This window comes from Lytechinus pictus, chromosome 6 (assembly GCF_037042905.1).
Source record: "Lytechinus pictus isolate F3 Inbred chromosome 6, Lp3.0, whole genome shotgun sequence".
NCBI classification, from domain to species: Eukaryota; Metazoa; Echinodermata; class Echinoidea; order Temnopleuroida; family Toxopneustidae; genus Lytechinus; species Lytechinus pictus.
Genome location: NC_087250.1, coordinates 1,037,935 through 1,060,189, shown reverse-complemented (window position 1 = coordinate 1,060,189; position 22,255 = coordinate 1,037,935). Strand labels below are relative to the sequence as shown.

Below are 22,255 nucleotides of genomic sequence, written 5' to 3'. Positions count from 1 at the left end.
GGCAGCGTAAAGCGGAGTACGCCATCCCGCTCGAACATTCATCTGTGTTTTCTTTTTAATCGACTGTTCCTGACTTTGCCGTTCAAAAAAATTTGATACTGACAGCTGTATCTCTGTGTCTTCAACTTTTATATTCTGATATACATATCTTCGGGATTCCAATAACTTCTTCTGGAAATCTTTGCAATGCGGTTTTGAACTATTTTGATATATGACTGTTTAACTTTGCCTGCTGTTTGAAGCCGAATGAATTATTTCATCATACCAGCAGACTGTTTCGACTAGTACGTGTGCGGTCTACATGAAAATGTAGCTGAGATCTTCATTTCTTTATTTCTACGTTTTCGTTACTTCTATCCTGGACCTGTGCATCCTAAAATACCGACATTCCCTAGGCTGTCCGGGAATTCCAGTTTCATTTTCAACGTTCACCAATGTTTTGTCATCGCCGAGGGCTTCAGCGTCATCGCTGTGTTCATCCTCGCCATCATCATCGTCATTTATCAATTATCTCTTCGTCAACGTTTTGGCATTGAACTGTGACCTGATCCATTTCCTGGTTACCCTAATTCTGACGTCTATACAATGACATATTGAACTCGGACTTTATCTTTAACATTTTAACATTGGTATTTTTTTTGCTGTATTTTGCATCTGCGTAAGTTTTATTCCTTTATTCTTTTGATTAAGTTTGTACTACTTTTGATTTTCTTTATTGAATTATTTCGTCATGTATTCATATTCTCATGACTATTCTCCTTCTCAGTCTAGTTATCACATATCTCGCTCCCCTTCTCCCAACCACCACTATTATCGTTCTTATGCTCATTCCTCTTATAATTCTCGTTCGTTCTACGACCATCCATCGTACGATTACGAGCAACATAGACCTCGTCCCCGTTCTCCCATCAGAGAATATAATTCGCACCCATATCACTCCCCTCCCGTCTCTCCCTCATTTGACAGGCACTCCTCTCACTCCCACTTTCTGTCTTCTTCTCGCAGCAATCATTTTCGTCCTGTTTCTCCTAGATACGAAGAGCCGGACCACCAGTCTCCTCGTCCTAGCAGAAAACTCTTTTCTCCTCCACCACCTTCTTCTCTGCCTAAGAAATCTTGCCTGCAGAAGAACTCTCGCTCTTATCCTCCTTTTTTTTCTAACTCTCCTGACCTTTCTGCCACACGATCATTTACAGTAGAAAGAGGACAAAATCCCTCTCCACCATCATCACCATTGCCTACTGCACCTCAGGATGCTCCACCTACATCTGATTCCGCCTTGTGTGGTGCATTGATGGATAGAGGCATTCGACTCCATCAGGCCCAACATCAAAACCCTATCCTCCGCCAGGTGACTACCTGGGTCCGTACTGGTTGTGTGCCCCCCAAGTCCACTATTCCCCGATACGAAGAGTGTCTCTTCAAGTATCGAACTCAGTTTGGTCGTTTATAGTGATCAGGGATGGCTTGCTATGCCGCCGGAAGAGGCATCCTTCTGGCACTGTCATATATCAACTAGTCATCCCTCATTCCCTCATACCCACTGTCCTCTCCATTCTCCACTCATCTCCATCTGCACAGCACTTCGGTGAATCCAAAACAACCCAGCTCTTTGAAGAACTGTGCTACTGGCATGGGATGCGGAAGGACATCGCTGTCCTCTGCTCTCACTGTCAAGAATGCAACTCCTATTGCACATCCCTTTTCCCGTCATCTTCTTTGCCACACAAATGTGACGTGATCTCTCATCCATCCTCCCTTCCTACACCTCCCATCCCTGAATTGTGCCGAGATGCTCCCAAATATACATGCCCTACCAGTGCGTCTACACTGCTCACCACTCTGAATCCACCCCTGGAAATTTCTTCTGAACCTCTCTCGCAATGTGTGCTTGACCTACCCAGTCCACCTCCATCTCCTCCGCCTCCTCCGCAGTTAGCAAAAGATAAATCGCCTGATCATCAAAAACCACTCTCATCCCCATCCCCTTATATCCTCTATCCTCGATATGTGCCCTCCCCATTCCCGACCCATCACATGCCTACAGACCCTCCTGTTTCTTCCCCCTCTTTGACTTCTCCATCACCGACTCCGTCGCATGATGCCCATGCTCGTAATCATGCTCCTCATGTGCAGACTCGTAGTGGTCGCAAGATAAAGCCGCCAAATTTTTATGGCTTCTAAGGAAGATGCTTTTCTTGTCGTATTCGCGCCATTATGTTCTTACTCATCCTCATCTACTTGATTCATTGATGTTGCCTTGCAAGTCAATTATGCATGGTATTGATGCATATTAATAATGAATAATTATTCTGCATTTTTTTTCAATAAGCAATGTTTCTTTACGGATAGGATCTTAGTTCTCCTATGACGACTATGACTTCAAATGATCAACTTGTATTTCTGTTTTAATTTGTTGAAGTTTTTCATTGTCGCTAATTTTGGATTTCCCTAGCATTTATTTTGTCAGCATAATCACACATTCCTGAATTTGAGAAGTATATAATGTATCCACATGCATCGTGCTTATTTTCTTTAACTAATTGTATATGTATTGAATTGTATTTTATTCATTGATTAATGATGATTGGATTACAAATTGATTTCATTTTTTTTAGTATTTTTGGAATAATTTGGTTTTGTTACTTTCTCAGTTTTTTCTTGTTATGTTTCATAGTTTTTGTTTTGATTGCTAAACACTGTCATACCTTGTGTTAATATCGTCGCTCTGCTTTACTTTATTTTAGCCAAACTTCTGTGTGAGTTTTGATTGTATTCTGTCTGTATATTTTTCAATGTAATGTAATCATTGTTTTATTTCACCTGCTTCTTTATATAGCATAGATTATCGCACACTTCTTAGGCTAGATTAGAGCTTTTAAATAGCTTTTTGGATTTTGTTTTTAAGAGCACATTGTTTGTTTTATATTGCATAGTGATTTTGTTGATAACTTTGTGTTGTTATTTTGCTCATATACGTCACGTACGGTTATTTTGTTTGTAAGTTTCCAAATTAAGACCATTCAAAATGATAATGGATTTTAGTATAAACCAGTTAGTCGATTCTAATTGGTCCTTGCAGCATTGGTTAATGAGATGCAATTCCAGTCATTACATTCATTCATATTTTTGTTCTCAATCATGTATAGTGGATGCTGTGATTCACTTAGGCTATATATATATATTATTTTTCAGTATAATTCTTTATATATATTCTGAAACGAGGACGTTTCTTTTCAGAAGGTGTATCTAATGTAAGAGTAAAACATTCATTAATATTCATTCCAAATTTGTAGAAGTTGACTACTGTACACATCACTTGACCATACATATATTCAGGCAGTGATACAAACACATTACCCTTTGTTAACCATACCTTACCCAAATGTAAACACCATTTTCAGTGGCAAACAATAGATTTCCTTAGATTAATCTTCCTCCCTTCATTAGTTCGTCTCGATCCTTTATTTATTACTCTTTGTTACCTACATCTTCCAGACCTGTCCTTTGTTCTATTTCATTAAGTTGTCTACACATACACAGTTTCAATAGATAAGTCCAAAGGGGCAAACACATCCCCTCAGAGTATAAATTAGGGGAGCTTGATAATCTCTGGGTTCTTTCCTTAGTCTTCGGACTACTACTCACAAGCTTGCGCTCCTGCCCTTTGAGGCCTTGATAGGGGAGTGCCCGAGTTCTCAACAAGCGACTGTTCATTTTATATATATATGTCTGTGTGATTAAATATCATCTGAACTTTATATACTTTGAGTTGGATTCCCTTATTGAAGTCTTACCACTATAGCTAACACTCATTCATATACCTACCACGCTACTACTTATTTAAGAGTGTTACATTATCATTATTATTATTGTTATTATTTTTATTATTGGTTTTCCCGTCCAATTTCATCAGAGTTGCATTTAAATTATTTGAAAGGACGTTCAAATTCGAAATATTTCGTCCACCCTCTGCACACATAGTTCATTTTCATTTATTCAGCATTCAATTCCGTTTTTATATCATTCCTTTGAATTTTGTAAAAATTCAATTTAGAGAGAAATTCGTTCAAATTAATGGCCCAAAGGTGTCATTTAATTTCGCGAAGACAAACTGATCGTTTAATTTCGCCAAAAATACCATTTTCAATTTCATTTATCGGCACACATATTTGCACTTTAAACGTCCAAATTCAGATAACATGTTTCTCAGTTCTTTTTTTTTTTTTATTACATTATGCAATTTTTTTTCTTCAAACTTTGCCCATCTTTCTATTTTTTCCCTGATCTTTTCAGTTAGAATAATTTTATTCCATTATGTTTGATAAAGACGTAATTCATGCATCACTTATAGGATATGGTTGTAAACGGTTATTCTTTTAGTGATCGATAGTGCAGGGGCGGACCCAGGATTTCCCAACGGGGGGGGGGGGCACAATTTCCCGAAGAATTTGACGAGCAAAAAAAAAGAATTAACTAAAGAATAAGGGTATTTCGTCCACGAAAATTGTTTTAATTGTGCCTCTCAAAGGGAGGGGGCACGAGCCGGCTGTGTGCCCCCCCCCCCCCTGGATCCGCCAGTGAGTGGGTGGGTGACCTGTGCCAATGGTAGGTATTTTTTCTTCATCATCTTGTTCTTTTTTATTTTACATAATTGCAATTTATATCGGGATAAGAAACATGGTATTGAACACAGTCTATAGTTATGGAAGTGGAACAAAAACGAGTTGTTGTTTCGATGATATGGATGATACATTTCAGTAAAATTGTAAACATCCAATTTAGAATTAAAACCCATTTCCATAATTATTCAAAATAAGTAAAAAAAAACACTGTCCATATCTTATGAGTGATTGCATATTAATGATTTTGAATTCCTAAACGTTCGCAAGGAGGGTACCGTTGCGAATTTGAAAACTCTTCTTCAGCTATTTTAATTTGATCGTTCTTTATACATGTTTAAATGAGATAACCATGAAATCAAGTGCCAATATAGAATTAAATTGAATTAGGTATTTGGCTATTTAAATTCTGATCTCATAGGTCGTTCAAATTAGTTGCGATTGAATTATTACATCATTAAATCGGTTGAAATTTTGACGAAATTGGACGGAAAAACCTATATTAGGCTTATTATTATTATTACTATTATTATTATCATTATTATTATTATTATTATTATCATTATCATTATTGACAGTATTATCATCATCATATATAATGAGAAAGGTGATAGTGATATTGATGGATAATAAATATTATTGATTTGTATATTTTATATGAAAACGGATGAAATGTCAATCGGAAGAAAAAAAGTCTTTAATTGCATTGAATTTGAGGTAATAATAACTATATTCAAAATAGAAAAAATCATGAATGACTACTACCTAAAATATAAATCATGTGAATTGATAAGTCTCTGAATAACAAATCAATAAGAAGGCCATATTCATGAATAAATAGATAAGTAAATGAATAAACACATTGATAAATGTATATATGTTTTTTTTGGTTTTTTTTTACGAAGTAAGAATGCCCTTCTGTAAAATTGTACTTGATTTGTATTACTTTATATTACTTTGTATTATGTTTTGAATGGAAATGAAATAAAAATAATTGAATTGAATTGCAAAATATACATATTAATCAATAAAATTCATCTCGGTAAGATAAATGAAATTGGCTGGGAAAATGGCGTGGGAAGATATTTGTTTTTTATGGGGATACATCTGCAATCATGCACCAATAACCTCTTGCTACATATCTTCATTTTATTGATTTCAGTATAGGCTTGTTGACGCTCCAGAACCAGCAATTAAAGTCGGTCATGTTTAAATGAACCTTGGAAAAAAAACCTTTCTCTTTCAGTTTCCTTTCTTAAGTACAACCACGTAATAATTCTGTGTACTCACATAATTCTAATTTTTGATTTACTAAAGTTAATCAGATTTATCCCGAATTTCCCTTTTCCATCCCCTCCCACCCCTTCCATAAATTATTAATCAAACGGTGATTTTACTTTCAGAGCGTCTTGGGGGCATTAAAAAAACCCTGATGTTGAAAAGAAAAAATAAACAAAGAAGCGCACTCTAAAATTCCTCTCTGATATTTCAAACTACCAATTTAGGAAACACTCTCAGAGATTGGACTATATAGAGTGATATAGTATTTAATCTAACACTCTCTTGCTTCAAAGCTTTAGTTAGTGTCATTGTTCTCATTACAATGAGGGTAAAATTATTAAAGGTCAAGTCCACCTCAGAAAAAAATTGTCTTGAATCAACAGAGAAAAATCAGACAAGCATAATACTGAAAATCTCATCAAAATCGCATGTAATATAAGAAAGTTATGACATTTTGAAATTTCGCTTATTTTTTGCACAAAATAGTTACATGCACAATTAATTTTTAGTCACATGCATATGAGAGAATCGATAATGTCCCTCACTCACTATTTCTTTTGTTTTTTATTGTTTGAATTATACAATATTTTAATTTTTACAGATTTGACAATAAGGACCAACTTGACTGAACCATATAATGTTAAGCAATGGTAACTCCACATGTTCAGTGAGAAATACAACTTTGTTTCACCGGCAATGAGGAGAAAATTAGAATATTTCATATTTCAGATAATAAAATACAAAAGAAAAAGTGAGTGAGTGATGTCATCAGTTCCCTCATTTGCATACCGACCAGGATGTGCATAACTATTATGTGAAATTAAGCGAAACTTTAAAACGTCATAACTTTCTTATTTACATCCGATTTTGATGAAATTTTCAGTGTTATGCTCGTTAGATTTTTCTATTTTTATTCAAATAAACTTTTTGTTGGGGTGGACTTAAGCAAGTTTTGTAATTATAATGACACATTTTACTATTTGTATTCATTAGGTAGTATTCATTTTAGATAGTCTTTACGGTCCTTTATCAGGCTGTGCCTATAATTTTATAATAAATATTATTTTGTCTTTCTTCCTATTCCTCATTTTCCTTCTTACTCTCCTCCCTTCTGCGCCTTCCCCCCTCATCACGTGACCACCCTCATTCTCTCTCCATTTAAATTTCCTTTCTTGTGTATATTTACATTACTTGATATTTCTTTGTTGTTGTTTTTTCTTTCTTTTATCCTGTTTATTTTTGGTATTTTTTATATCAATCAAATTTTTTAGATTCAATGATATTTATACATATTGTTTTATGTACTCTCAAATTGCTTTTTGACTAAGTATTATTCAAATGCTGTTATGTAATGTGTTCCAATATAATTGGAATTCAATATATTTGTTTTGTATTTGTAATTATTTATTTCTTTCCTTCCTTTTTTCTTCACTTCTTTCTTTCTTTCTCCCCCCCCCCCCCGTTTTCCTTCTGTTTCTCTTTTCCTCGAGACTGATTCATTCATTCATACTATTTGTCAAGTGAAACCTTTCCTATACTCTCTTACTTTCATAATCACTCTTTCTCCCTCCTTCTCTTTCATTCTTTCTTCCTTTCTTATCGTTTTTTTCTTCTTTTCTCTTCCCCTCAAGATAATTGATTCATTGAATGAGGTTTGTATTATCCTAATATTCACAAAGATATTACAACGGCTCATTCACAATTTAGTTTTTATCATCAATAGAAACTAGAAGACCACAAAACTAAATAAAACAATAAATGGTAGGAATTTTTCTTATTGCATATTAAACGATTTTCATATCCGCCTCAAGTGAGATTTATTCGATTAACATAATTTGTGATAAGGATCATAATCTATTTATAGATTTGTGGTTGGATGACAATTGAGATATACGTACATGTATGTAGACCTTGTTTTATATATGTTGTACAAAATATGAATATTGGTAAATAATTTAATGACCTGAAACAACAACACCATTCAAACCTAACCACATAAATATTTCCACACCCTCAGACATGACCGCCCCATAAGACGCCCAACATGGTCGGGAATTTATCATGAACAGAAAATTATGCATGCGTGAAGTACAAATTAATTCATTTTCTGATCCGAAAACGAATGATGTAAGATTATAGTTTTAAGTGGAGGGCACTTATTTGACTAAATAAATAATAAATAAATGATGCGGGTGCGAGCAATAGTCAGGTATACACAAGGTGTGGGGGGGGGGGGCAGGGGGTGCAAGGGCAATTGACCCCATCCCCTTGAAGAACGGAACCTTATCACTTTCATCAATATATAACACAAAGAAAACGATTTTATTGATTTGTATAGCGCGTTAATAATCGATCCCGCATGTGCTTTGTTATAAATTAAAGTGTTTGGCATGAAATCGGCCTATTTAGTTTGCCATATAGTGAGCAACTCAAAGCAAGGTATTAAACAGAGTGAAGTGAACACAAACCTATCATTGCCTCGGGAAGTGGGGGGGGGGGTGCTTAATTCATTCCTTAATGTGGTTGGTACATTTAGCAATGTAGAGGTTTGACCTTCATTTGCGAATGAAACTTTTTTTTTGCGTGCTTGTCAAGTTTTTCTTGACCAAAATAAAGTTACCTTCATTTTTCTATATAGTAGCACGCCCTCTTAGCCATCACTAATTCCCAGGCATAAAGATGTATACTAATTAGTATACATCTCTATGTTCCCAGGCCTCTTGCTGCACATAGGCTGTACTAAATGATGAAAATATATTTTCAATATTTCCCTTTTTTTATTATTATTTTCTATTCCCCCTACTCCCTTTTCTCCCTCCCCCAATGCTTTTTTATTTTTTTTATTTTAGTGAATGTTTTTTTTGAGGGGGCGGGGGCAGCCGATTGGCGAGCACGTGTGCCCCCACCCCGTTTAGTTATACGCCAAATATTCAGACAAAACGGGACATTTTAAGCACTTTTTTTAAATCATGATGCGTATCTTTCAAAAAATAGATCTATTATAAATAAGTGTGAAGTACGTGTGAACTGAAATAGGCCTATTCATTGAATAGAAAATAATAAATTGAATAACTTTATTGTCCATAAAGGAATTTATTTTCGCTTGTTAATACACATGTAGATACAGTGTACAATGTATATTAGACAGAACAGAACAAAACAAAATTGTGATAACATGCTGTCGACAGAAGGAAATTATTTTAACTCGGGTATGATTCACGCAAAATTTACAATACGCAAGTATTTGAATTACAAGTCAAAGTTGAAGTCTTGTTTAAGAATTATTCATATTATGAAATAATTATGTTTGGCTATAATTATCGGTAAAAGATTAGTAATGGATCGATAGCTGGTATGCCTGTGAGATTGTAGTTAAAGGGGAAGTTCACCCTGACAAAAGTTTATTGTAAAAATAGCAGAAAAAATGATAAAAAATATTGCCGAAGGTTTGAGAAAAATTCATCAAATAGTTAAAAAGTTATTAGAATTCCAATTATTTGATTTGTGACGTCATATGCGAGCAGCATTCCTACATAGCGAATGGTAAAAAATCAATGAAATGTCATTTTCTCAGAAAATTGAAAATGGTTTTCACTTTACTTTTTGTATATCAATAGACAAATCATTTCACACCCGATCTTGAATAAAAAACAAAAATAAGTCATCAGGAACCATGCAAAATTTGAAATTCATGCATTATATACTACATAACACATGGGGCAGCTGCTCGTCTATGACGTCACAAATCAAAAACTTTGAACTCTAATAACTTTCTTACTCTTTAACGGATTTTCCTCAAATCTTCACCAATATTTTTTACTATTTTTTCTGCTATTTTTACAACAAAGTTTTCTTCAGGGTGAACTTCCCCTTGTAGTTAAGAGTAAGGGATATGAATAGTGTGGTGTGTCTGTTTTCAAAAGAAAACCTAGCTCTATATAATAGTCAAGATTTATCTGCATGGGGTCGATATGAGAACATATGTATAGTTAAGCAGCATGATATTTTTTTCATAATTATTTCCAATTGATTTGATTCGATTGATTGTTTTCTTCTGCATTCATAAAATTCTTATTCTATACAATTGTCATTACATAACAAACATAATATATTGATTTTGGTATGAATCATAAAGAAAAAAAACTAAATAAAAAAGTCATTCTAAACAAATATGATCTACTACCAGCAAAAAATTATAACATTTACAGTTTGCCGGAGAAGGATTGTCATTATAAGCAGATTGTGGATCACTTGTATTTTATTGAATATTTTTATTAAACTGAGATGGATTTTATTTACAAATAAAAGCATAAAAATATATTTTTTCAATTAAGCAGCACTACATTGGACCAATCCTTTTGATTTTGAAAGAGGTATTTCGTCATAAGCAATGCGACTGCGAAATGCAAGCGAAATTATCAGTTAACTCTGTCAAGGCTTTTTTCACTTATCTTCATCCTTTTTTTTCTTACCTTCATAGTTGTCTTTGTTTTTCCCTCTTTGTAAAGTAGGCCTAGTGTCTTTTTCTTTTCCCCAAACCCTTATAACAAGCCTATTTCATTAATTATTAAGGGGCAGTGGTCACTTGGCACCATTAAAGATCAACCCAGGGGCGGCGGAGCGAAGTTGAAAGTGGGGGCACAGGGAAAAGGGCATCTATCTTAAAATAAAGGAAAAAATGACTTATCTACAGTAGTGTAATGCGCCAAAAATTTTGAGGGGGCTATATAAATATGTTAAACGAAAATCCAATTTTGTGATAGGTTTTGATATAATATTCAGATAACAATATCGCATTTTACCCTTGCTGAGGTGTCTGTTGACGGAGCTGGGGCTAGGTATATTGAATACTGCAGGCAGTTAGAACAGAGTAAACTAGATAATGTCAGGAGTGCCTAGAAAAGACTTGTTTATTTATTGAAGTGAGAATTATAGAATTGAGTTATATGATGAAAAAAAACCAATTTATTTGGTCAATTTTTATGTGCCAATTCTTTGGCCTATTTTCTTCCAAAGATACCAATTTAGTTGGTCAACTTTTTTTCGTTATGCCAATTTTATAAATTGGTTTGTATATTTTTCTTAGATGAGTAATCATTCATTGCTGGGATTGTTTAATATTGCATTCAAGAAATTACATGTACTTGATTTGAGCCTAGATATAAATCATTTATGTACGTAGTTAAGAAATAATTCAGCTGTACAGAATCAGATTGTTATTACATAATAATAATCTTCCATCTTGGAAGCATTATTTGAAATTTAACGCAACATTTTCTGCTAATTCACTTCTGTCTGGTATTTAGTTCAATTGTTTGCAGTCATGTAGTTTATGGTGATTTATGATTGTTGACGATGACTGTCTTATGTGATTGATTGATTGATGTTTATCTATTTGATTAATTGCAGCACGTCTCGATATTAGAGACAACTTATCCGCCATTGAGCTCGGATAGGCTACCCGTGAACCCGATTATTGATAGAGAGATTTGAGTATGATTATAGGATATTGTGGATATCTTTATTTCCTGGAATTTATTCCAAATTATTCTGAGTTGCGGTCTCAGTTTCATCTCCCGCATGGTGGCAGCATTTACCAGGAGTTTTAGGGGGTTGCACGTTACATTTTTCTGGTGGCTTATAAAAAGGCTGCTCAAACATAAAACTGATCCTGAGGTGAAAGGGGCATAAAATACGTTCGTGAGGGGTATATTTTGTTAAAGATTGGCACCGATACGAGAATATGGCACTTGCTAACAAAACGGGTCCTTCAGATGAAAGGGGTACGGAACACGTTCGAGAGGCCGGGGGCGGGGTGAGAATTGGCACTAACAGGACAACACATAGACGGGTCCTCCTCAGGTGAAAGGGCACACGTTCGTGAGGGGGGGGGGGCATTTTTCTGGCGTATAGGGCACTCTTTCAGTGCTTCAAAAAGTGGGGGGCAATCAGCCCCGGCCCCCCAGGATCGCCGCCCCTGGATCAGCCTGCCGCCACTTTTCAGTTTCCTTTTCCTTCTCTATGATTATGATCGAGAGGAGGCAATGTCCTTTATTGACTCCAAGATTCTTCCCGGGATTCTTCCGTTATACGCTCTCTCCTTTTTCTTTTTAATTCCTCTTTAGGCGACCGCACACCTTACGATTGGTCTGTGACCCGATTTGAGAATGAAATGTAGAATTTGATGCTAATATTGAGACTTGGAATATCTTACTGTGCAATGTTCTAAATCATGGTACGAATACCTAGCTATGTTCAAATTTGTGACTATATATGCTGTCATCCTTCTTAGAATAAAAGCGAATTTAATATCTAGTCGTAATGACGTCATAGCAGTCGTACGATTGGCTACGATTTGAAACTAATTTGGCCTATACTCCAAAATAAAGGCTTGCAATCTTTCAAAATGGTTATATTAGTATTCTTTCAATTGATTTTAACCTCAAATAAAATAATATGTTCCATTCACATTTTCAAAAAATGAGCGAAATGCGAATTGTTCCAAAATCGGATCGCGAACAGTCGTAAGGTGCATGTGCGGTGGCCTTTACGGCTTTCTTTTCTTTCTATATAGGCGTTTTTATATTCTAACTTAACTTTATATAATTTCCATTATATGGAATGAAAGTGAAGGGAATTAGGAAAAAGATAAAGAAATAAAATTAATTAAAAGAATAGGAAAGAAAACAAATAAATGCAAAGAAAAGAAAATGTAAAAGAAAAAAAGAGGAGATCAGTGAGAAGAGAGAAAAGAAAAGAAAAGACAAAAGAAAAGACAAAAGAAAAAAAAAGAAAAAAAAAAAAAGAAAAAAAAGAAAAAAAAAGAAAAGGAAAGGAAAGAAAAAAAGAAAATAAAGAGAGATGCAGAGAGATCGAAGAGAAAAGAAAACAAAGAAAATAAAAGAAAAAATGAAAGAAAGAAAAGAAAAATATAAAAAAATAAAATTATTAAGGAATTAAACTAATAATAAGCTAAAGAAAACAAATGGATGCTAAGATAAGATAGAACAGCATGTTTGATAGAAAAAAACAAGTAAGAAAAATAGCTTTATAGCGAAAAATACTCATTTCGACTCATGCCATGCATAATTCTAAGGAAAATGATAATCATATCAACTCTTTATTTCTAGCCCCCGCCATGCCTGCGGCGCCCCATCATTTGAGCTCGCTCGCTCGATTCTAATTCTATTCTCGCATCGATCGAGCGTACCGGTACCGTGTAAAGCGATCATTGGTGGGCAGTAGAGCGGTTGAAAGTCTCACGCAAAATGGAGAATTTGCGATTGATTCTGGGATATTTCATTCTATTAATTGTGGCAGAATTGTCATCAGGGATAATGCATGACCTTACAGTAATAGTTCCCCCAGGAAGAAGAGAGTGTTTCCATCAAACGATGAATTCCGGCAGCAATTTGGAGTTCGAGTTTCAGGCAAGTTTTACGCTTCGGCCCCATATATTAGATGTTTTGTTAGTGCGATTTCATGATGTGCACACAGCATGACACACTCACACAAGCATGCAACTTAAAGGAAAATGAAAGGATAGATTTATTATCTGATCATAAAGTGATTACATTTCACTGATTAAAATAAAATTAAAATGAGGCAGAACGGTTTCCTATTTCCCATGATATGCCAAGTCAAAGTTATCAATATTTTGATATTTGAAAAGAAAGACCCGTGGTAGGGTGTCTGAAGCCACACTGAAAAGAGTCAGCATAAAACAGGCTAATTTAGGGGAAAATATGGCACATTTTTTCGGGGAAGTTCAGGCTACTAGAAAAATGTGATCTGAATTGATTATTAACTTGTGTTTGGCATGTATGGAAAGAGAAAATTCAGGGCTTTCTTTTGACAGTAAGGACAAGTTTATATGATCATTTTAAATAAGGATTTAGAGATAAATTGCAAACCCTTATTTTTGTGTGTGTTGAGATTGCCATTTCTCCATGCGTTTTCTATGGGAAAATGAAATTTCTGTTTTGCACAATTTTTTTCACTTTGTCGCAATTTTTCATTGTGATCTGGTTTCCAAATCTTTATAAAAATCATACCATCAGATAGAGCATAAAAATATAGTAAACTAACTATATGGATGTTAACCTAAATAAAGTAAGCTGGATTGCCGAGAACCATATACTCACCTTAATCCTGGGTCAGTCCGTCTTAATCTTACAGAGGATGAAGACTTCGATGACTTGTAAGTATATAGAGCTTGTCGTAGAACTTGTAAGTAGACTTGTCGTAGAACCTGATGACTCGTGTGAACTTGAGGGACGTATACGTAGTAGACTGTAGTACTGTACTGATCGAGAGCTGAACGTGAGAATGCGTCTGATCTTGGGATCCTGATTCTGCGTACGTATGGAGGGTTTCTGGGGGGCATGGTCGCACGCACGGTCGCGCGTATTGTAGCACTTCGCGCGGGCGACCAAGTTCCCCATATTCCCCCCAACCGTAAAAATAAAGGGGAGATTGATTATTAACTGTACTTTCCTAATCACTCATGTAGATATAAAGATAGGTCTGAGGAGTGGACAAAAAAGTAACAATAAACCGGTACATGTAGTACCAGGAATAAAAACACTCGTCCTAGACCCCTGAAAGGAACTATTTACTTCCCAGTATCTCGGAAATATCACGAAAACATATACTAAGGAAATTTAGGTTTCTTTCCCTATACTCGTGGGCATTAAACAGACCCTCAAAAAACTTTATTGAACATATACATATATATGTATACATGTCTTTAGGTTACGAGCTACTAAGCATGTAGTTCATGTAGTTCATGTAGTTCATGCGTGAAAAGGACTATTTACACACAAAAAAATATGGATGGCCCCAAATCTCAATCCCCAAACTTTGGAGGATGATAACCAAGTAATAAGCCTTGCTTGGCCAGCAGACTTTAAAACTAAATTGAAGACCATATCGCCTGGATATCATTAAAGGAAATGTATAATTTTACCTGTGACGTCATTCGGCACAATGGTTGAAATAACTAAAAAACTTTGTGTGACACAACTTGGCACAATATTGTCTTTGAAAACCAAACCTATATCCGCTGGATAGTATGTAAAGAAATTTATAAACTCACTTGTGACGTATTTTGGCACCACGGTTGGAATAAATATAATATCACCTGGATATATAACTTTACGTGCGACACAATTTGGCACAATATTTCAAAAAACTAAACCAATGTCCCTTAGGCTTTATGGAATATAAGAGTCCGCAACCTTTACCAGTCCCTGAAGACTAAGGAGGGTCCGAAAGATGACAGCCAACAGACACTTTCCACTTGGGAATGTAAAATCTGGTCTAGTTCGGCCCGGTACGTTGGGAAAACTTCTCAGTCCTTCTCCGCCACGATACAGAATAGAAACGTTCTCCGGAGAGAGAAAATACTGCATCGCAGAAGAGAAGAACCTAAGACCCCTCAATTACATGGATAGGCCGCGACTTTATCTTTTAATTAACCTCCAAAGTAGGAAGGGCAAGATTTTGGACAGAAAAATAAAACATGAGACAGGGGCCACCAAAAAAATGAATAACATAACCCTATTACCCTAACAGGCCATACAGTAGTTTTGCATTGTATGTGGCTTGGGCCATTATAGTGGCCAAGGGCTGCCCCCGCAGGTTGGCTACCACCGCCCCCACATCACCCAGGCTTTCAGGTGAAGTCACCGTCATGTCCGGGCGAGGAGGGAGATGCGGAGCATCGGTCTCCAGAATTAGCCGATCCGCGGGGACGGCCCTAAGGCCTTGAATTTGTTCTGTTGTGAAGTACGCTGCCATCCCGGCAATACCGAAATAGCAATATGGAAAGGCAGCGATCCATTTCCCGGCTTGCAAAGCATCGCTGGAGAAGTTATGGATGTGTATCCTTTGGAGTGGGGAGCAGTGCTTTGCAAGAAGCCGGCGGGCCAAAGTGTGCGCCGCGTACGCGGTATTATTCTTCGAATCACCCCTTAGGTGAAGGATAAGGACCCTCCCTTGGGTGCCCTGACCAAGAAGTCGCAGAAAGAGCGCTTCCTGGTCAGGCCACCACTGGGAGTTGACAGAAAAGTCAAAGCCCAGTTCGCTTACGCCTACAACCAAGGGGCTTTGAAGTAGGGCAACCAAACGCTGCCACTGATCTTCGGTGTACTGTGAGGCCTGTTTAGGGTGTATCCCTACTGCTAATCTCCAGCTCCCGTCCCTCTTGTTGTATGGGGGGCTGTGAGCCAGCACCCGGGAAAGAAAGCCGGGGTCCATAAAGAACTCTGGGTCACAGAAGTTCAGGACCCCTCCGACTATCTCTACCGGGTGCTTTGTCACCACGCTCTTCCCCTTTCTCTTACTGTACCAACCACACCTGTCTGGGTGAAAATGGCTATCAAACCCTAGCAGAGGCGGGGGATGGGAGCTCGGAGCAGGGGCGGGGGCATCCATTAACCGAGCGGGGGCATCCATTAAAGAGAAATCTTCTCGGTTGAGGTAATTCAAGAGACCCCTCCCTCTCCCCTTACTATGGAAAGTACCGGGCGTCCCGGGTGTTATGGGACCCTTGCGGACCCTTGCAAACCCTCTCCCCCTCCCCATTCCTTTGGATGGCTTAACGCCCTTCATCATGACAGGGGCAGGACCGGGAGTTTCCTTTAGGGAATTAGGGGAATCCCTGGACCCTGCCCTTAACCGACTCCGTAATCGACGCAACTTACGGAGCCACGTACGTTTTTGTCTACTGCCAGGGGGCGGGATTGGGCCCATCCGTGCATCTATTTCTGCCTGCCAGGCAGCCTCTGGAGGGATAGCCTCTGGGGGGGTAGAGGGGGGCCGGGTGTCCATTTCCACCTCGAAGGTTGACTCGGCGTGGAGTTCTAGCTCATCCATCTGAAAAGAGAAAAGGAAATGGGTTACCCACAGCTACAAAAAGGACAAAAATACTTGTCAATAGACATTCCTTCCGCATGGGTAACACCAACACATGCACCATGGAACCACTCATCGCACCCATCACATTGAATCATGAACGATCCATCGTCGGGGGTTCTACAGTAGCAATACCTTTCCTTCCTCCAGTCAGGGCCTGAGGGCTTGGCCTCGTCAAGGCACCTTTTGAGCTGGTCATGGTTTACAGTCAGGGCCTTGTTCCGATAGATCACCCGGTATACATAAGGGGTATATCGCTTCACGATAATAGCCGGACCCTTCCAGGGAGATTGCAGCTTCTTGCATTTTCCCTTGGGGGTCGCCTTGGCGAGAAGGTATACTCGGTCCCCTTCTTTAAATTGCCGCAAGTATACCTTTATGTCGTAATCCCGCTTCAACCGTCGCTGTGTATTCCGGAGGGTGGCTCTCGCAGCATCGTGCGCCTCTCGGATGCTCTGGGATAACTGAGATGAATATTCATCCAGAGGTCGGTCAGAGACGGATGGGGGAAGTGGAAAAATCAGCTCCGCTGGTTGATTAGTTTCACGCCCCAGCATCAATTGATTGGGCGTGAATCCCGTACTACGGTTGATCGTGGAACGAATCGCTCCAGCGATCTGGGCGAGGTTGTGGTCCCAATGAGTCTGGGACTTCCCAATGTAGCACCTTACCGCATCCATTAAGGTTCGGTTGAAACGTTCAACCTGGCCGTTTGCGGAAGGTCGGTACGGGGTAGTCCTAGCCTTATGTATATGGAGCAGTTTACAGATGTTCGTGAATAACCTGCTCTCAAAATTTCTGCCCTGATCAGTAAAAATCTGGAATGGATAGCCAAAGCGGCAAAAGAACTCGCTAATGGCTGCCTGAGCGGTTACTTCCGCTGTCTGAGAGGGCAGTGGGACACACTCAACCCACTTGGTGAACTGGTCCACCATCATCAAGATGTACACGTTACCTCGTGAGGTTTTGGGTAAAGGACCCATGAAATCGAGGTGTACACGTTCCATCGGGGCCCCCGCATGATAAGTTATCATGGGGTGTTTCCCATACCTCACGGCTTTCTTATTTTTATTACAGACGGCACATCTCCGAATATACTCTTGGATGTCGCCCGACATACCATACCAGTAGTATTTGGACCGAAGTTTACCTTTAGTACGGTTCACACCAGCATGAGCTGCTGAAGGAGGATCATGATTTAGCTTGATCACTTCAGTACGCAAAGACTTGGGCACTACAAGTAGGAGATTGTCATCGCCTTTACGCCAAATGACACCATCCTTAAGCACAAACAGCTCTCGGTTGACCCATAGGAACTTTCCAGCGGGGTCCCACAGAAGAACAGTTCCCTCGTCTGGTTCCTCTTTATCGAGCAGCCATTTGCGCAAGGGGGTCAGTTGACCATCAGCCTCTTGTTCTTTCCGAAGAAAGTCCATTGAGGTGAGGTCGATACCAGACCCGGCATCATGGGTTACCCCGTTGACCCTAAAAGAGAATGGACCGTCGATTGGACCAATATCCAGGTGAGTGATAAAGAGGTCCTCCGATTCTCCGGGGTCAAGGGTAACTTCCGAAACTTTACTCCTTTGTGCCAATTGGATCACATTGTCCACAGCATCAGTGAAGTGTGCCCAGTTTGTGTGGGCCTTCAGGCAGTATGCACAACCACCACAGGGCAAACTCTTGGGGTCAATACCCAGACGGTAGTTCTCACATGTAAAGTCGCCGTCGGGTATACGAGACAATGCATCTGCATTCTGATGTTTCTTGCCAGGGCGGTGTTCAACTGCCATGTCATATTGGCCCAGTTCTTCGAGCCACCGGGCAAGCTGCCCTTGAGGCTCCCTAAAGTTCATTAACCATGTCAGACTCCCATGGTCCGTGCGAACTGTAAAAGGCTTTCCGAGGAGGTAATGCCTATACTGGCGGGTAAACCGTACCACTGCCAACAGCTCACGCCTGGTTACACAATAGCGTCGTTGTTCAGGGGTCAGGGAAAAACTGCCATATGCAATAGTTCGCTCTTGCCCCTGTTGGACTTGGGTTAAAACAGCCCCAATAGCTGTGCCAGACGCATCGGTATCCAGAATGAACGGATCCGTGGAGTTGGGTAGTGCGAGGATAGGGGCGGTGGTCATGAGCCTCTTGACTTCCTCAAAAGCCACTTGATGCTGGTCCTCCCAGCGGAAGTCATTGTTCCCAGTGAGGCCATAGAGTGGCCCTACAACCTGGGCATAGTCTTTAAGGAAGACACGGTGATAATTTACAAGTCCGAGGAGCCGTTCCACCTCCTTTGTGGACTTAGGGGTGGGCCAGTCCACTACGGCTTGAACATGCTCTTCCTTAAGGTGGAGACCATTCCCATCAACCTCTCTACCAAGAAACTCTACCCGACGTTGGAAGAAGGAACATTTCTTTGGCTTCAACTTAAGCTTAAAGTCCCTAAATCGTTCCAACACCTGTCTGATGTTAGTGACGTGATCAGAGAAAGAGGTGCCGAGCACTACAACATCATCCAAGAAGGCTAAAGCGATATCCCAGTTCAATCCCCTGAGGATGAGATTCATTGCTCGAGAGAACGTGGCTGGGGCATTACATAAGCCGAAGCCCATGCGAACAAACTCGTATAAACCATACTTGGTGATAAATGCTGTCTTTTCACGGTCTTCCGGCCTGAGATTGACTTGCCAATAGGCAGAATTTGCATCTAGTTTGGAGAACCATGAATTCTCTGCTAGGGTATCCAAACACTCTTCGATGCAAGGAAGCGGGTAGACATCTTTCTTCGTAACGTTGTTAAGTTTACGATAGTCTATACACCAACGGACGCTACCGTCCCGTTTTCGGATTAAGACAGGGGCGGACGCCCATTCCGACATCGAAGGTTGGATCACCCCGGCGGACAGCATTTTGTTAAGACATGCTCGCTCCTCTTGAACAAAGTTCATGGGGGTACGCCTCATCTTTTGCTTGATGGGCGTAGCTTCGCCTGTGTCGATTGAATGGGTAATGGCTGTGAAATTACCCAAGTCGAATTCATCCCGGGCAAAGACACCCTCAAATTCTAGCAACAAGCCCTTTAATATTCCTTGCTGTTCAGGAATTAAGTGTTCCGAAGATCGTTTCCAAAGATCTTCCAAATGGGTGGGGATTTTGGCATCCCCAGTCAAGTCAACCTGGCTGACACTTGGAATAGGATTGTCAAAGTCGGGGGGTTCTCTAGAACCTACGCGAGAAGCCTGTCCGAGGTGTTGACCTTTATCCCAATGGATGGAAACATCAGTAGCATTCACAGCATATAACTGTATAGAGCTACTCCCAGAATGCAATGTGCGGGGAACCAATCCTATAAGGGCAACATCCGGCTCTACCATAAATTGGTCAAACGTGCAAGAAGAATCAAGTTCGCATTGTACTCGTTTGACTGACATTGGGGGGATGGTCACAGAATTTGAAACGAAAACCTGAGAGGTATCAGTGTCTTCACCACAAGTCATTGCAATGCACTCGCCCTGAAAGATTAACAAGGAATCCGGTATATTGATGAATGCACTGTGCTTCTTGAGGAGATCAGCTCCAAGCAGCATATCATCGTCTATCGGGGCAACATAGACGCATTCACTAAACGTCTGGCCACCTAGAGTCATATCAACCGGTCCTACAATCATTCCAGTCATACTCATATTTCTTCCAGCTGTATTTAGGACGACTGACCTAATAACTGGAGGAGCGGGGCGTAGTGCATGGTAGATTTTGTCAGACATTATAGTCACCTCTGCAGCAGTATCGATTACGGCACGCATCGATTGGTTACCGACCAATATAGTTATGCTATAAGTAGATGATGACTTTATCCGGCAGACTACAACGTCCGAGGCCTGTTCGAGGTCCTTCAGGATCCAGCTATCTAATTGCGGATTCTCTTCAGGGGGTGGCCAGGGGGGTACCAACCAGGGGCTGGGCTCCAATGGAGGCCTAGGCGTATCAATCACCTGGCTGATGGGGGGTGGAGAGGAGAGTTCCTTGACACTCGGAACTTTCCCTGACCCTTCAGTGATACCAATACCGTCCTGACCGCCATCTCTCAGTTCGGATTCTTTAACAATCAATTCAGGAGAGGGAACACCCAGTTCCTTACTTCCTCTGGGAAGAGAGTCTTCGCTATCCAACGACCTGTTAGCCTCAAGTACTACCAAGGATATATCTGTTTCTTGCTCCTCTTGAGGGAGCGAATCCTGTAAAAGTACTTTGGCATTTTCGGAATCCAAATTAGAATTGGGGTCCGCTTTTAGTGGGATCGGGGTCGGACCTCCTCCTCCGATCCCGAATCGTTTCCCAAATCTTCACAGACAAAGGAAACGCTCGGTCGGGGGCCTCGTTCTGGACACTCGTTCTTGAAGTGTCCAGACTTTCCACAGTGGAAGCAGGCACCAATACGACCCGGTGACATATTCCCTCGGGCAGGAGATGCTCTGCCTCTACCACGAGGAGAAACTACTAACTTTTTTACACTCTCAGCTAGGCTTTGAACAGTAGCCGGCAAAGACCCAAGTGCTTCCAATTGCTTTAGTGCAGAGTCCATCTTCCCTTCTAAAGCGGAAACCCTTCGCTCTAAAACGGTATACGCTGGGGAAGTAGGGGGCGCACTCACCTGCCTTGCGGTTGGTTCAAGGGGGGTCTTTTCAGACAAGGAGACATGTTTAACCTCCCTGCGCGGTTTCCCATAAATAGCTCGGTGTGAGTGTTGATACCATTTAACAAGATCAACAGCCTCTTCCACGGTCTTAGGTCTGGAATTGAGTGCATGTTGCCCAGCTTCCTTATCTGCGGAGCCCTGGCAGAAACGCATCACTACCTGCTGCTGCACATATGCCTCGGGCAAATTAGGAAAAGCCTGAGAGGCTAAGGTAAGCAACCGAGCAGCCCACTTGGTGACATTCTCGTCAGGGGTCTGTCTTGCATAAGAGAAATTCATTTGCGATACCTCAGGCATTTCTTTAAGTGTGAACCTCTTTTCCATCCTATTCACCATAATGTTATATGGCATATCGGGCTCTCGCTCAAGAAGCGTGGCTAGATAGGAGCTAGCCTCCCCATTTAACGTCCAACATAAGTAATTACGCGATTGTTTGGCGTCCCACCCATTCTCACTGGCGAATAATTTAAACTTCGCAATGAAGGCTTGCCAGCTGCCCGTACCGTTAAAGGTTATGGACTTTGGCACCGAAACCAGTCGGGGTCTGTCCCCTTCCCCTGTACTGGTACTTAAGGATCTTCGTACCGGTGGTGGGTTGTGGGACTCGAAATCATGCTCTTGGGATTGGGGGGCCTGCGTTTCAGGGGCACGGTTGATGGCAAATAGTGATTGCAAAACACGCGAGGATAAATCAACTGCTACGTCTTCATTTGACTGTCTTGCATCCCGCCTATTGTGG

At 40.0% G+C, this 22,255-nt stretch overlaps 2 protein-coding genes across 2 annotated transcripts; one reads left to right on the top strand and one right to left on the bottom strand.

The window, feature by feature from the left end:
- Window positions 1–1,638: 1,638 nt before the first annotated feature.
- Window positions 1,639–2,184, top strand: LOC135154466 (uncharacterized). The gene has a single exon (XM_064100612.1). It carries the CDS (start codon window positions 1,639–1,641, stop codon window positions 2,182–2,184), a length of 546 nt encoding a protein of 181 aa, XP_063956682.1.
- A 10,978-nt stretch (window positions 2,185–13,162) lies between these two features.
- LOC129255084 (putative deoxyribonuclease TATDN2) lies at window positions 13,163–16,781 on the bottom strand. Its single transcript, XM_064100646.1, has one exon. It carries the CDS (start codon window positions 16,779–16,781, stop codon window positions 15,468–15,470), a length of 1,314 nt encoding a protein of 437 aa, XP_063956716.1. The 3' UTR covers window positions 13,163–15,467.
- Between the last annotated feature and the right edge of the window lie 5,474 nt (window positions 16,782–22,255).